This window comes from Lactuca virosa, chromosome 4 (genome assembly GCF_052849685.1).
Source record: "Lactuca virosa cultivar CGN04683 chromosome 4, Lactuca_virosa_CGN04683_v6, whole genome shotgun sequence".
NCBI classification, from domain to species: Eukaryota; Viridiplantae; Streptophyta; class Magnoliopsida; order Asterales; family Asteraceae; genus Lactuca; species Lactuca virosa.
In genome coordinates this window covers 65156303-65170274 of record NC_136429.1, presented here as the reverse complement: position 1 = coordinate 65170274, position 13972 = coordinate 65156303, and the positions used below count along the sequence as shown (strand labels likewise).

Sequence of the window (13972 nt, the reverse complement as noted above, 5' to 3'; positions counted from 1 at the left end):
TATTTCCCTCTTATTTTCCTTTTTATAAACCTATCATCGTTGACTGGTTGTGTTCGTTGATTTACATATATAGATAAAAAAAAGTATTAAAATATATTTGAAAAAAATATTAATATACACTATTTTATAATAATTAAGAGTTCAATGAACTCTCGGATCATCATTTTACTCTTTGTAAAACTCTATCATTATTTTATTACAATACATTGAATTTTACAAAATTCCAGTTAAACCTATTGTTAATTAAACCATTTATTTGGCAATCACTTTGTTTAATAGTTTAATGGTCATTAAACTTTATATCTATTGAATACAAGACATCTTATTTTTGTTGAGTTTAATATATTGAATATCAACTAGAAATCACTTTTCATACTATCACTCCATTAAACTATACATTGTGTATGTTCTAACAACTTATATCTATTTTGCTGCATTCACAAAACCTTTTTTGAAATACACTCACAAGATTATCAAGATAATCATTCAAACTTTCATGATTTCTTTTAAATTGTATACATTAGACCTATCCATGACATATTTGAGATTTGCACACCATGTTGAATAAAGCATACCGATTCATTTCATATCCAAATCAATTAGCAAAATTGGAGGAATCTTTGATGAGATTATCACTCGATCTTTCTTTTGGTTACAAATAAAAGTACTAAACTCGATTCACTTTTATATATGTCCCAATTGTGAGTCACATATTGAAACAGTTGACCACGTTTTGATCACTTGTTATTTAGGTTCGATAAGTTGGTCAATTTCCTATTGTTTGGTGGTGGAATGTGACATCCTTTCTTCATTCACTGCTATAAACATTGTTGGGAGGTGGAAATGTAACATCCCTTCTTCGTTAACTATTTTAATTGGTATACTAAAAAGCTATTTTTTTTTATCATAATGGATTTGATCGTTTCTATTTTTTGAATAATTAATAAAAACAAATATAAATTGAAGTATGTTGGTTGACTTTAAAATCTAACTCTTGATATTTCTATCTTGTAACTTGTTGGCTAATAATTTTTTCCGCTAAAAAAACTAGAAGCAATTAGAATATACTGTATATAATTGGGTTGGTTAATTGTATGGCTACTTTCTGTTTGTAATGTTTCTTTTGATCCAACGTGTTATGTCAAAAAAATTGGAAATAAACTTACTAAATCAATGGGTAGTCGGGTACAGAAAAAATCTCAATGTTTGTGAACTAAGCATAAAAATTAAAACCACAACCACCATCATTTAAAATGATTTGATGATTGGTTATGTGTAATTAGCATTTGATTTTTGGTTGATTGTTTACATTATATGCCTTTGAATATTGTTACCCTATATCTCGATTAGCTATTGTTTTCGATCCAGCTTAATTTCGGTTTTGTTGTTAGTTTGGTTCACTTTGTTCATTTTTGGACTAAAAATCTCAACTGCTATCAAAGCTTTAAAATTTTGGTGGACAATTTAATCTCTCAAAAACTTTTTATTTTTATATTATATTTTTATTAACTGTTATTAATAAAAAATTACTGTTATACACTTAGTCCAAAGATTAACCTTTTAGATTTTTTTTTAAAAATTTTAAATTAATCAGTTTGTCTTTATCTTTCATTTTTTTTAACGGCAAATCTAACCTACTTCTACTATATTACTCCTAAATCCACCTATGTCTCCAACGAGACTTCAACCCTCAACCTCAAGGAGGGAGGACACCACCTGATACCGCTTGGCTAGAAGCCCTTTGGTATAATTTTTCAATTTATAAGTCAAACATCATATTTTTTAAGAATAACATTGTCGATATTATTAATTTAACAAATAAAAAACAATTAAATGACATGTAACATAATGCATTTTATAGTTTGGTTATTTTGAGAATTACAACTATTATGTGAAGGTAAGAACAATTTTGGAGCAAGGAATGAAATAATCAATCATTCAGAAGAAGAATACAAGTGGTCACTTTTGTATCTATTTAATTAGCTATATTTTATTACAAAAATTCTAATTTTATTACAGAGTGGTTCTATTTTATATGGCAATTTGAATAATTGTGTACGCGAGAAAAACTAACAAAAGACGTATAAATAAAGATGAAACGCAAGTGCGGGGTTTTTTTACCATGCATCCGTATTATATATAACATAAAAGCTTAAAACATTCGTGAACAATATACTTTCTTCTCTTTCTTCATTGCACACGAGAGTCTTCGCCTTTTCAGTTTGGGGCACATATCTTTCCTTCGGTTTCTTTTCTTTACGTATCTGACTTATTTTGTTCTTCTTATGTTCAATTTCGCCGACTCTTTTCTTCTTCTTATCTTCAATTTGGCCGACTTAGATTATATTTATCTACTGTTTCTGCTCCTTTGTCTTTTGTTCTTCTCTTGCTAATTTCTCTTGCACGCTTCCTTCTTTAGGTATGTTCTCTCATTCTTCTTCTTTAATCCGATGTCTGCACCTTCCACTTCTACACGTAGTTTCTCTCCCCGTTTAGGTGCGATTTTATCTTCTGAAAAAGGGTTATTTTCTTCTATTGCTAACGATGCTTTACTCTTACCTTCTTATGAAGACGTTGGTGACTGCACTTTTATTTGTAAATCTTGTGGCGCTCTTTTTTGGTTTGAGGAAAGGGTTATTTATCTGTCACGCCCAAATTGCCCTGCCTATACACGTTGTTGTAAGTCTGGTTCTGTTGTGTTGCCATATCCACTCATGCCTCCTCAATTGTTGCTGGCTCTATATGATTTTCCTCCTTTCATCAAGAACATTAGGGCTTATAATAGCATGTTTAGTATGACGTCTTTCGGGGGTAAGGTAGATGACACTATTAATAGCGCTGACGGTCCCTACGTATTCAAAGTTTCGGGCCAGGTTTGTCACTGGATTGGCGCTTTTGATGTTGTTAATGAAAAAGGACCCAGGTTCTTGCAGCTGTATATTGTTGATACATATCATGAATTGGATAATAGGTTGTCCGCACTTCGAAGTAATGATAACAGTTCTTTAGATTCTACTATAGTTCAGGCTCTTATGGATATTTTTAACCTTCATAATGAATATGTTAGGACTTTTAAATGTGCAAGAGATATCGCTGCTGAAAGGGAGTTACATGACTACGCAGTTTGTCTTTTTAATGATGTTCCTGATCGTCTGTATGGCCCTCCGGCCCCTGGTAGTTTAGGTTGTATTGTTGTTGGAGAAGATGCAGTTGGTAGTACGTATGACATAGTTGTTCGTTCAAAAACTGGTCCTCCGCGTAGGGTTACTAAACTTCATCCCAGCTACATGTCATTGCAGTACCCAGTTTTATTTCCTTATGGTGAGAATGGATGGTCTCCACGGTTGAAGCTTTTGAATGAGGTTGGTTCAAAAGCTAGGAATCTCACTATTAATATGTACTACAGCTACCATATACATGCAAGGAATGCTGTATATTCTCTTATATTGAACTCATGTAGATTGTTTCAGCAATATTTAGTTGATGCCTATGCTTCTATTGAGCTTTCACGTCTTGAATTTTATGAGCAAAATCAAAACCACCTAAGATCAGCATATGTTAGTGGTATTTATGATGCTATATCACGTGGTGATACTGAGAGTAAAAGTATTGGGAAGCGGGTTATTTTGCCCCCCTCTTTTGTTGGCGGTCCAAGGTATATGTACAGTCACTATCAGGACGCTCTTTCTATTTTTCGGGAATATAGCAATCCACAATACTTTATAACTTTTACGTGTAATGTTGGATGGCCAGAAATCAGAAGATATATGGCTATGTATCACCAGGTTGATGTGGCAAGCAGAGCTGACATAATCTCACGTGTGTTTCGTATGAAAGTCAATGCGTTTATTGCATGCTTGAAATCTGATTGCACATTTGGACCTGTCTCAGCATGTAATTTCCTTTCCCTGAAAAAAATATTATTACCTGCTTTACTTCTATGCTTCGTTATTCATTGTTTTTTTAATTTCTTATATTCTATGTACTTAAAATTTTCCTTATTTCCTTTTACATTTTCTTGATAGATCTATATACCATCGAGTTTCAAAAAAGAGGCTTACCACATTGTCACGCGCTGATATGGATAGCAGATTCCCATAAGATAAAGGAACCATCTGCTATTGACAATTACATTACTGCTGAACTACCGGATCCTGTTTCAGAACCATTACTATATGAGACTGTTACAAGATGTCTTATACATGGCCCATGTGGTTTGCTGAACGGTAGATCCCCATGTATGAAGGATGGTAAGTGTAAGAAAAGATACCCAAAAAAATTTCGCTCTGATACGGTCTTTGATAAGGATGGTTATGCTCATTATAAAAGAAATTGCACTGTTGTTCATAAGCTACAAACAGGTGTAGAAATAGACAACAGGTTCGTTGTTCCTTACAACAAAAGGTTGTGTTGTCGTTTTAATGCACATATTAATGTTGAGTATTGTGGGTGGAATATGATGATTAAATATTTGTTCAAATATGTTTCAAAGGGAATGGAGCGTGTTAAGTTTGTTGTTCACAGAAATGTTCATGGTTGTGGATCTTTGGCTTCAGCGGAACCTACTGTGGTTGATGAAATTAAGAATTACATTGATGGCCGTTTTCTGTGTCCTCATGAAGCTGCTTGGCGCATACTTGATTTTCCTATTCATGACCGAGATCCGCCTGTAGTGATACTACCTGTGCATTTGCCAAATATGCAGCCTGTGTTTTTTAAAGAAAACACTTCTATTAAACAGGTAGTTGATGATCCCAGTTTTGGTAGCAGTTTGTTATTGGGTTGGTTTGAGAACAACAGATGGGATACAAGTGGTCATGATCTTACGTATAGTTCATATCCTACCAAGTATTGGTGGGACAAACAGGCTAAAGGTTGGAAAAAAAGGAAACGTATTACTTCCCACGCGTTAGGTAGAATTATCTTTGTTCACCCCTCTGCTGGAGAGTTATTTTATTTAAGAATGTTGCTTTGTCATCAAAAAGGATGCAAGTGTTATGAAGATGTACGTACTGTTTCCAACACTATCCACTCTGACTTTCCTAGTGCATGTGATTCATTGGTCTAATAGGGGAAGATAAAGAGTGGATGGATGCTTTTACTGAGGCTTCTGAATGGGCTACATCCTCTCAATTGCGCTCCTTATTTTGTTATCTGCTCCTTTTGTGTGATGTTAATGATCCTATGTCTTTGTGGCTTTTTGGATGGGAGAAAATGAGTGATGATTTGGTACATAACATTAAGATGTCAAATCCAAGTGTTGATGTGAGTATAAGTAATTTTCACATACAACAACTGGTTTTATATGAATTGGACCATGTCCTCAAATCGTCTACACCCTCAAAATCTGTTGTTGACTTCAATTTGCCAAAACCAACAGAGGAAACTATTGCTATGTTAATAAATCGACTTTTTTTAGAAGAAATGACATATGATAAAGAAGGGTTGAAAGCTACTCACCAACACATGTTGTCATGTCTAAATAATGAACAACGTCACATCTATAATGCTGTCGAGTCTGCAGAGGCTACAAATCAACAGGTGATGATGTTTGTTTATGGACATGGAGGTACCGGGAAAACATTCCTGTGGACAACGATACTCACTTACTTTCGTTCTAGAGGGAAAATAGCTCTTGCTGTTGCTGCTTCCGGTATAGCATCTCTACTCCTTCCATCAGGAAGAACAGCTCACTCCAGGTTCAAAATCCCAATTGACTTTACTCATAATGTTGCTTGTAACATTACAAAGAAGACAATGCTTGCTGAGTTGTCGAAAGTAACGTCCATTATTGTATGGGATGAAGCACCCATGAGTGACAGACATTCTTTTGAGTGTTTGGACCGTTCTTTAAGAGATATACTTGAATGTGAAAGTAAAGCTTTTGGTGGTATGTCAATGTTATTGGGAGGAGACTTCCGTCAAACTTTACCTGTCTCACCAAGAAGCACACCTTCTGAGATTATCTCTCTTACACTACCAAACTCATACTTATGGCAGTATTTCAATTTGTATAAATTGACAAATAACATGCGACTTGGAAACTCCTCCACCTCATTTGACACACAATTAAACATCTCACAGTTTGCATCTTGGTTGCTTCAGATTGGGGATGGGGTGATTGGTGAAATTGACACACGTGATAAGGCAAATAGCAAATGGATTGAAATTCCTACACATCTTGTCATACCTCCAACAGAAAACGCATTAAACAATCTTATAGACTTTGTTTACGGAGATGATATTCTGAAAAAACCTTCTGCTTTACTTTTGTCTGCTAGAGCAATTGTTTGTCCGAAAAACGAAACTATCCAAAAAATAAATGATATAGTCTTGCAGAAAAGCCATGGTCATTCTAAAATGTATGAAAGTGCTGACGATATCGAATTTAATGGTAACCAAAGCACAGAGTTTAATACTTTTTATCCAGTAGAATATCTAAATGCCCTAAACTTCCCTTCCATACCTGTGCATTCACTGTTACTGAAAATTAACACTCCTGTTATGTTAATTCGGAATATAAACCAGAAAGAAGGTTTATGTAATGGTACGCGACTGATGGTTTCACAGCTACTATCAAATGTGATTGAGACAACGATAATTACTGGGACTTCCATTGGAAACAAAGTTATCCTCCTCCGTATTACATTTATTCATAAAGCCCCTGGCGTGCCTTTTACCTTTGTTAGGAAACAATTCCCGTTAAAAGTGTGCTATGATATGACTATTAACAAAAGCCAAGGACAGTCTTTAAAAAAAGTAGGAATTTATCAGCCACAACCAATTTTTACACACGGGCAACTTTATGTTGCCTTATCTCGTGCTACATCTCCGGATTCGGTCAAAATACTTATACATTCTGATGACAACACTACAAATAACAAAACTAAAAACGTAGTATTCAGAGAGTTTCTACAAAAAGTTAATGACTCAGAAGTCAAACACATATTTATCATTTACAATTATATACAATATGCTAATCTATGTATCTTCCTTCTATTTTCCTTTACTACCTCATAAAACATGGTGTGTATTACTATATTCACAAATAAAATTTATATCATTCCTTTAGTATCCCACCAGAGATGTCTGAAATAACAACAACAATCTCAGAACTACATTATGGCTGTCCGGGGACAGCAGTACAGGTATATGAATACATCTATTTTCATAAAATTCACATTATTTGAATGCCAATGAAATTATAATATTGTAAACCACTGTAGGTCCGAATTGTTCGTATGTGGACACCACAGCTTAGAAATCAAGAGACATGGTTTTTAGCAGTTGACAAAAATGTAAGTTATTACCTTATATCTCAACTTTTAATTCCAATGTATACAAATATTAAGCACATATAAATTGTTGCTTTATAAATTGTCACTTTTCTATAAGGGTGATGCCATTCAGATCCTCGGACAACGAAAAGATCAAGGTTTTCTACAATCCGTACTCCTACCTTCTAGATGCTACAGAATTGAGAAGTATGGCTGCGGAATTCCTGATCGTTACCAAAACTGGCTCAATAATGAAATTTACATGGCTGTTGGAACAGCATCCTCAATTTCACCTCTTCCAGACACTGTCATTATTCCCATACATTGGTTTTATATAATTACCAAAAGACAGATACCAGATTACAAAGATCAACATGCAGGTCTTAACATCTATACACACAAAACAAGTACCAAAACACAAGAATTACATATGTAATTAACTATTAAATTTGGCTGTTTACAGATTTTGTTGGAATCTTCAGTAAACTTATCAACTGCACAAAAAAAGACAATGAACCATATCTATTGCTGATACTAAAAAATGAATAGTAAGTAAATCTTTTATTATATTATTCTGCTATGATATTGACATGTGTCAAACATATAAATATCAGTGGTGAAGATATTGCAATAAGTTTATGGAAAGAATTCACCAGCACATCTTCAAAATTCGATCGTATTGCTCTTGAAACTGCTCCTGCACCTGTAATAGTTGCCATAACAAGTGTAAAGATCTCAACTTATGCAGGTAAGCACATATGCAAAAAAATTACCATTTAAAATTAGAAATTAAAATAAAAATCTTCTATATCACCTTTTATACTAAATATACAGGAACATTACGACTTGGAACAAGTAGCGCCACTCATATATACATGAACCCACCAATCCCAGAGACAAAACCGCTAATCGACAGGTTTCATAATCAATGTAGATATATAAAATACATTACATTATACATTACATTCTCTTTTATTGTATTACAGTTACAATACATTACCTGAATCACCAATTTTCTTGGATCCCCCAATACCATTATCAGAAATAATCCAGAAAAGCCATTCTGATCTTTCGGTATGTTATACCTTCATCTACGTATCTGCAGACGCAAGTTAATTAATAAACAAACTTTTTTCAAAATTACAAAACAATTCGTGTTGTATAGGATAAAACTCTTATCACAAAGGCTTCCATAGTTGAATATATCTTCTCAGACTCCTGGTATCATGTTCAATGCCCAAAATGTAAGATCACAACTTTTAAACAAGGCAAGAACTGGTTCTGTCCATCAGATGGCATACTTGACTCTCCATCCAGCACGTAAGTCTCAGTCTATAATACATGCTTATTACAAAAAAAAAAATATATATATATATATATATATATATATATATATATATATATATATTTGATAAAAATAAAACAATGAGGTTTGCCATTTACCTATTTTCACACAAATGCAGCTTCAAACTTAATGCAATCATTAAAGATAAAAGTTATTCTATGACTGTTGTACTGTCTGATAGCGCAACACAAGATTTATTTGGCACAACAACAGATAACCTTAGATCAGAAAACAACATAAATGACAGAAAACAACTGCCACCAATTGCTACCTGTTCACAAGGCACTCCTAAGAAAATGATGATTCGGATGACCAATACATCAACTGACAATAACATTCGCTTCATTGTTACAAATATCGAAAAAACGGCTTCTGACATACCATCTTCCATAACAACACCAGCTCCTAATCGTCCAACTTCTTCCCAGAATACTGAAAAGGAAAGTACTTCTCTGCACCAACAAGGCAAGCTAAACGTTAGAAGATCACTTCCTTTTGAAAATCCAGGTAAATTTTAATATGTACTGTATACATATATATAATATATACACATAATGAAACCACTAACTATAATTACTTATAAATACAGATACACCTGCTACCAAAAGGAAGGTTGCCTGTAAAACATAGTAGAAGCCACTTCTTTCTCAGCCAGTCTTCCAGCTAACTAAGCCCTCAGTTTAAATTATAATGTTACTACATAAAAAAGTTTATGTAACATTCTATGCTTTTTATGTAATCTTTTAATTAAATATATCAGTTCCACTTATTATAAGCTTATATTAAAACCCTCCTACACCATACACACGAAGTAATTATGAAAATAGATGCAAAAAGTAAATAACTCTATATCTGAAATGACCGGCATACCTTACATCATGCATGATCGTAGCCTCGAAAACTAAGCTTACATTAAACATTCACCAACCATATTAATTACAAAAATCTCTAATTTAAAACAATCGTCTCCTCCAAAGAATTCCATACCAGTGTCACCCACAATCCACATACCACCTACAGAAGAAAAATGAAACCCCAACAAATGGAAATCATCCTCAACAATCTCATTGCTCACTATGAGGCAGAGAAACTGTCACTAACAAACATGCGCGACGAAACCTGGGAACACCAAACCTACAAGACAGAAGTGATGGCATAGATGGATTCAAAACCATCATATGAAAATTACCTGCATATGCAACAGGTGCTGCTTGACAACCACTACGAGACAGCAAAAATGAGCAACACCATCCATGAAATGCAGGAAAAATATGACACCCTTATCAACAATCTCAAACAACAAATCAAGAAACTCCCTGAAGACAAGCATCCTTATAAGTAATATGTTTATCTATTTAGTGATGTTCTACTGTAAATAAACAATATGTACCTATACAACCCTTAAGGAAGTAATCTTTTGATATGAATATTATGTTGGTATGTAACTGTCCTTATGCAAGAAATCTGATGTTGTAAATATTTTGTTGCTATGTCTAAGTCTTACGTAACTGTTATGCAAAATTGTGATGCAATTTAATTCCAAAACCACAGCGCCAAAGGCGCACTGATTCCATTCTAGTTTTGATCATATCTAACCGATCGTTACTCAGATTGAGGTGGCTCAAAATGTTCTAGAAAAAAGAAAGAAATATATGTGAATTTTATTATTTGTCTTTTTTGCAAATTAAGTCATCATCATGGTCAAAATTAGGATCGAAAGTAGGATAAAAAAGTTGATGCTAAAAAAAAAATTAAATATCCTCATATTTTTCTTCCTAATTATTTTTTTACCCATTTGAAACGATGGCAAGTGTCCTAAAATATCATTAGTTTTATCTAAATATGACATTCGTCACCATTTCATATAGATAGGAGGCTAAACTGCACAAATGGTCCATGTGGTTAGCTGAAAATTGTTATTTTGGTCCAAAAAGGTTTGGACTAGCACCAGAGGTCCAAACTTTTCATTTTGTTGCGGGTTTGGTCCAGTTTGCTTTGAACTTTTTTATAATGACGGATTTGCCCTTACTTTTTCAGTTTTTTTTATTTATTTAAATATTTTTATAATTAAAAGAAAATAAAAAACCAATTACTCTCTCTCTCTCTCTCTCTCTCTCTCCCCTGTACGAAGCTAACCCAACTTATCTTCTCCCGGCAAACCATAAAAAAATGATGATCTGAAATCGATGAAACCAACAACATTTATCGTTAATGCAGATGTCTTCCCAACAAGCAAGAACACAACAAGATTCGAGCACCACAAATTTAGAAGATAGAAGACAGGCCCTATTTTTGATTCCTTTTGGGGTATAAAAAAGGCACAGAAAACAGAAGCCGTAGGGTTTACATTTTATTGTGGGATCCACTATTCATCATCTTCTTTGTGAACCGCATTCAATCCAAAAACAATGAGAGGTCTGTGAATTTTTTTGAAGAACACATCCCCTTCTTCATCCACCTTCAGATTTTCTATCCTAATCTCTCCTCCGTTTCTGATTTGCAGGTGTCGTCAAAAAAGGAAAAAAAATGATCAGTGGGTTGATATTCAGAAATTGAGGACATATGTTTGAGTTCGTCTCTTCTATCTGTTTGGAGATGATGAAGCAAACGAAGAAAATCTTGAGAGATAGTGGCGAGCCCTAATTTCTAATATGTTCTTAAGAACCCTAATTGCTTTGATAGTGGTGCTTCGGTGGTGTTGAGGAAATGGATTTGGGGCTGCGACAACTTGGCTGTAATATAAAATTTGATCTATTCTTAAGTGAAGTATTGAACAAATCGTATTTGTCACCATCATCTTGACATGCCGAAATCCTTCACCCTTCATCGCAACCAAACCATCATCGACCTTCATCTTCAAATCAGAACATGGTCGCCTCCTTTATGTAGGGTTGTTAATCGGAGATCCATAACACAACAACAATTGTTGTAACACCACTGACGATTTGATTGAGCCAAAACACCACCACAGTCGTTTATATAGATGGATTGAAATCGATTCATATAGATGGGTTTTCTGAGAGATCGATTTGACAGCATATGTGTTTTTTGAGAGATCGATTGTCGGAGAGATCGAGAGATGTGTGTATGTGTGTGTGTTAGCGATTCATGGTCCACTGTGAGAGAAGATGTGTATGGTGGGAAGCCACGGTTAGGTTGTGTTCTTGTAGATTTTTGGTTCAATAAGAGAGAGAGAGAGAGAGAGAGAGAGTAATTGGTTTTTTATTTTCTTTTAATTATAAAAATATTTAAATAAAAAAAAAACTGAAAAAGCAAGGGCAAATCCGTCATTATAAAAAAGTTCAAAGCAAACTGGACCAAATCCGCAACAAAATGAAAAGTTTGGACCTCTGGTGCTAGTCCAAACATTTTTGGACCAAAATAGCAATTTTCAGCTAACTACAGGGACCATTTGTGCAGTTTAGTCTAGATAGGAAGATAAGTAGTAAGAAAAGGTAGGAAGATATTTTTAATATCTCTGCTAAAAAAAATGTCCAACATGAGAGGTCGCGTGGGCCAACCAGAGGTCTCTGATCTAGTCGAGTATTTTGAGCTAACATTAAAAAATTTAAAATTAAAATAATATTATTATTTAATATTTCTAAAACAACTCATTTCCATCCCTTTTTTACTATAAATACCCCATTCTAATGACAAAAATTAAAACATTAACCCTAAACATGTTTATGAAATTCTCCTCTTTTATCTCATTCTCTCATATATAGTTATTGGCGTTATTTGTTATTTTTTTTACATTGCCGTTCCAGTTTAGAAGAGATCCACATTTGATTTTATCTTCATGATCATATTGTTAAAGCATTCAAGATTCTTTTTTCTATGGATTTTCCAGAATCATCGTCAAGTCCAACTAAAAAATCTGTGATAACGAGCGATAGTAGGGTTTGATTGTAATTTAGTATTTCTTTAATTGGTGAACGTTTAGATTTTTAAAAACAATTATTTTACTTAAAGTGTTATTTTAAGCGTAAAACAACTCTATTGTTGTCGTGACCAATCATTTAAATTAGTGTGTAAAACGGGGTTGGGAGTGATCTATATTTAAAACGTTTACAATATAGAATTCAAACCCAAACGGCTCCTTTTCTAATTATTTAAGAACACATTCCTTAGAAATAATGATAATAATAATAATAATAAGTCGACGAGTTTCTCCTGATTAACTAAAAGTTTTCTTTTTACTGGTAATTCGTTTTCTCATTATTATAATTATCTTGCCTTGCCAACCACAAGCTTATTTTCCGATTACTAGATAAGTGGATTTAAGGTTATTTTGTTTCGTATCAACGCCTACAATCACTGTAGTACTTCAGTGTTATCTTTCCAAAAAATACATAGGTTTTGCTAACTCTTTAGTCTATTGTAGATACATTAGTACTTTATCACATGTTAGGACAGGTTTAGTGAATAAAGAACCACGAGACCAAGTGAAATATTAAGATTGGGAGATAAGGTGAAATGTTAAAGTGATTATTTTACATAATACAATCTTGGCTTACACGGCTTTAGGGGTCAAAGCGGCAATGACCATAAGGACCAACTAGTGAGACATTTTACATCATCCATTTAGGGATGTGTTAGGTGTATTTTGTGCACCTTTTTGCACACCTTTTAGTCCCCCTTTATGCATCTATTTAGCATATTTATTCTTCATTTTTATTGCATTTCATCATATTCATGTTAGTCTCTAGAACAACCTTATTTGCACACTTTCATGTCTTTTTCAGGTAAACCGGAGGTTGGGACGCGCTTTGGGAGTTGCCGGGAAGCATTGGTGAAGATTTTGGGATGATCGAGTGAAGAACGAAAAAGTTGGAAAAATCAAGTTTGGATTCGGAGTCAGAGGGGTACACGGGCCGTGTTGGATTTACACTGCAAAATCAACACGGGCCGTGTTGACCAAAATGGGAGCTGTTGACCATGCTGAACACGGGCCGTGTTGGCTGCTGAACACGGGCCGTGTCAGTTTAGCCTATTTTAACACGGGCCGTGTTTGACCCAAAAACTAACTTTTGGCAGTTTTTCCTATCTTTCATATTACGGGTTGAGGGCCATTTTGAGATACACAAAACATATCAGAGCACATTTGGAGAGGGGATTTCGAAGGTTATTGCAAGGGTTTGATCAATAATCATTTGGAAACATTATTTCTAGTATTTGTAAGTTGTAATTGCATTTTAATTCCATCTTTTAAACTTGTGATCTTGTTCTAGCCATGTGTGGCTAGAACCCTAGTTTCTCCAATTTCATGTTTTGACTTCTTGGTAGTGATTTCAATCATATGACATGATGTTTGTTTTCAATTTCTATCTAATGAATTTGATTTTGCTTC

At 34.0% G+C, this 13972-nt stretch overlaps 1 protein-coding gene across 1 annotated transcript; it reads left to right on the top strand.

Moving 5' to 3' along the window:
• Positions 1 to 2450: 2450 nt before the first annotated feature.
• LOC145104563 (uncharacterized) lies at positions 2451 to 9964 on the top strand. Its single transcript, XM_079041787.1, has 15 exons — positions 2451 to 3894; positions 4026 to 4250; positions 4362 to 4913; positions 5072 to 6908; positions 7073 to 7148; positions 7227 to 7298; positions 7396 to 7657; positions 7741 to 7825; positions 7892 to 8025; positions 8112 to 8193; positions 8264 to 8351; positions 8443 to 8597; positions 8741 to 9129; positions 9212 to 9234; positions 9827 to 9964. The coding sequence occupies exons 1-15, from the start codon at positions 2451 to 2453 to the stop codon at positions 9962 to 9964; spliced, it is 5562 nt and encodes a 1853-aa protein (XP_078897913.1).
• Positions 9965 to 13972: the final 4008 nt, after the last annotated feature.

Bases quoted from the DNA above. Each gene is read 5' to 3' on its own strand.
- LOC145104563 (XM_079041787.1), top strand. From the start codon at position 2,451: ATGTCTGCACCTTCCACTTCTACACGTAGTTTCTCTCCCCGTTTAGGT. The intron at 6,909-7,072 runs GTTTCTACAAAA...TCATTCCTTTAG, and splicing joins AAAAACGTAGTATTCAGAGA to TATCCCACCAGAGATGTCTG. The intron at 9,235-9,826 runs GTTGCCTGTAAA...CATATGCAACAG, and splicing joins CACCTGCTACCAAAAGGAAG to GTGCTGCTTGACAACCACTA.